At 38.9% G+C, this 2253-nt stretch overlaps 1 protein-coding gene across 1 annotated transcript; it reads right to left on the reverse strand.

Annotated features, from left to right (window-relative positions):
* Nucleotides 1-10: 10 nt before the first annotated feature.
* LOC147820270 (xin actin-binding repeat-containing protein 2-like) lies at nt 11-2219 on the reverse strand (the record flags this gene model as incomplete). Its single annotated transcript, XM_087173349.1, has 3 exons — nt 2110-2219; nt 1922-2010; nt 11-1058 (listed from the first exon to the last, which is right to left on the reverse strand). A coding segment is annotated over exon 3 (928 nt), but the record flags the coding sequence as incomplete, so codon positions are not given.
* Between the last annotated feature and the right edge of the window lie 34 nt (nt 2220-2253).

The raw sequence follows: 2253 nt of genomic DNA on the forward strand, positions 1-2253 counted from the left end.
TCAATTTTGCGCACAGACTTAATCTCCAGCATTTGGCTTGATTGTCCCATAATGATGCATTTAAACTGAGTGTCAAAAGTACTTGTTACAGTTTTCACTTCTCCATCAATTTCCTCTAACACTGCCCTTAGACTCAGCAGGTGACTCTCGTCAATTGTCTCAGTGTGCCCAAGGATTTCCATGTATTTATTGTCAATCATATAAATTGTAGCATTTCCATCCTCTTCTGTGAACACAATCTCTTTTGTTAAATCCTCCTCCTTATGCATTTTGTTTAGAGTGTCCATAGCTTGGGTTTCAAACAACCATGCTGCAGCACGGACATCTCCTTTGTTGAATTTGTTTTTGTATTCTGTCGAGTTGGTGTTTTGTGAACCGAGCTCATCCATCGGCTTGGTCTCAAACATCCAAGCTGTGCGTCTCACGTCTTTTCCAAAAATTATTTCCTGTTGACTTATTTTCTTGTCGTCATCATCCTCATCAGGAGTTTCATCTTTGATGGTGTCCAGCGGCTTATTTTCAAACATCCAACGCATCGCCTGCACCTCCCCAGGGAGAATCTCTTCCCATTCCACGTATTGTTCATCGTTGAACTCATCGGGACTACCACCATCATCCTCATACATGTACTCTTGGCTCTCTAAGTGGTTGTTCTCAGTTTCATTGTTGTCATTACAGTACTCTTTCTCAATATTCCTGCGGACCTCCGGATGAATGTGCTTGTAAAGACGTTTCAGCTCATTCATACTCTTCTGCTTGAGGTAAGCTTCTCTGTTGACTGGGTATTTGGAGAGGTTTTCTGGTTCCGGAGGCTCAGGTGAGTAATGGTTCACTGGAATATTTTGACTGTCTAATGGTATTTGTAGTAAGTCGGGGGGCGGGGGTGGAAGATAATCAGAATCGTCAGCCGGTGGGGGTGGAAAGTCCTCATAATCCATCTCTGCGGCTGTTGTGACTTCTGTTGCCTCAATAGTTGGTGCCTCATAGATCTCACTAGTCACTGTGTTGTTTTGTGTCACATTTGAGGACCACTTAGATCGACTGATGTCACGTCCAATCTTTTTAAGGAACAAAAACGATATTTATGGGTAAATAACTATAACTCTATCACATTACTCCGTGGCAGAGATATATGTGCGTTACAATTCACCTTGTTCTAACAATTACAGATAAAGTGTAAAAATGAGATCATAAAACATAAATAATCTTACATAGAAAAACACCTATCAGTCCAAGGTTAATGGTACTGTATGAATAAGTTGCTTTCTTGATATGCTTTTTGTAGTCACAAACAAATCACTGCGATGAGTTATATATATATATATATTAAGTTATAATCCTTAAGAGTTTCAGGAAAACAAAGCTTGTGTTTGACATTATTTATGGGTGGCTTTTTGCAGCAATAACCATTCATTGTCCACCATTCCCACACTGTATTTAAAATGCCTTCACACACACAGGGGAGGAAACAATCCATGTATGGATGAAAGGTATTTCTCCACAAAGCAAGATAATTGTCATTTTTGTGATTTTTTGGACAAAGGATAAGGATTACAGGATGTAATGGAATAATAAGGAGCATCCAGAACTGTTAGATGAAGAGTTGCAAGCAACAGGTTGCACACTTCTGGCACCCCATGAAGGTTACCAGCCTTTGCTGTTGTGTGGAAGACTGTCTGCAGCATGAAATCAGATCATGGTTTTATTTTTTTATTACCTTATATGTTAAATCAATGTCAGTTTGTCTGTAAACAGATACACCATTTGCTCTTCTGTTGTATTTCCGTGATAAACCATAACTAAAATCTTATGGATTATAACTTTTATGAATATCTTGAATCCCAGTTAACTGAAATGAAATATCCTCACCCTTTATTTTTTCAGTTATTTTGCCTAACTCAAATGAAATGGAAATGCTTACCTTTACTGGTTTCTGTGGAGCGGCCTCTTCTATTGTTCTTTCAAAGCGATCCCTCAGTTCTTTTGTAGTGTACCTGGGAAACTCCTCTTCTAAAAGTCAGCAAAGACATATGTATAAAGGAGGCCTTAAATGTATAGTCAGTGACAGTGAATATGGCAGAGAATAAAAATATCTTAACAACATCCCACCTGCTTCATTTTGATGGTTTTCATAACTGGATGCCAGGTTACTGTCGCTGTATGACACCTGTGTGTAATAGAGGTCAGAAAGGGTAGAAAATACAGAAATTGAACTAGTCAGCAATACCCTACAAGTGCTGCACATGTTCTCAT

This window comes from Seriola lalandi, unplaced genomic scaffold, assembly GCF_002814215.2.
Source record: "Seriola lalandi dorsalis isolate HSWRI2012SDOR001 ecotype SW California unplaced genomic scaffold, Sedor1 jcf7180001974259, whole genome shotgun sequence".
Taxonomy (NCBI): domain Eukaryota; kingdom Metazoa; phylum Chordata; class Actinopteri; order Carangiformes; family Carangidae; genus Seriola; species Seriola lalandi.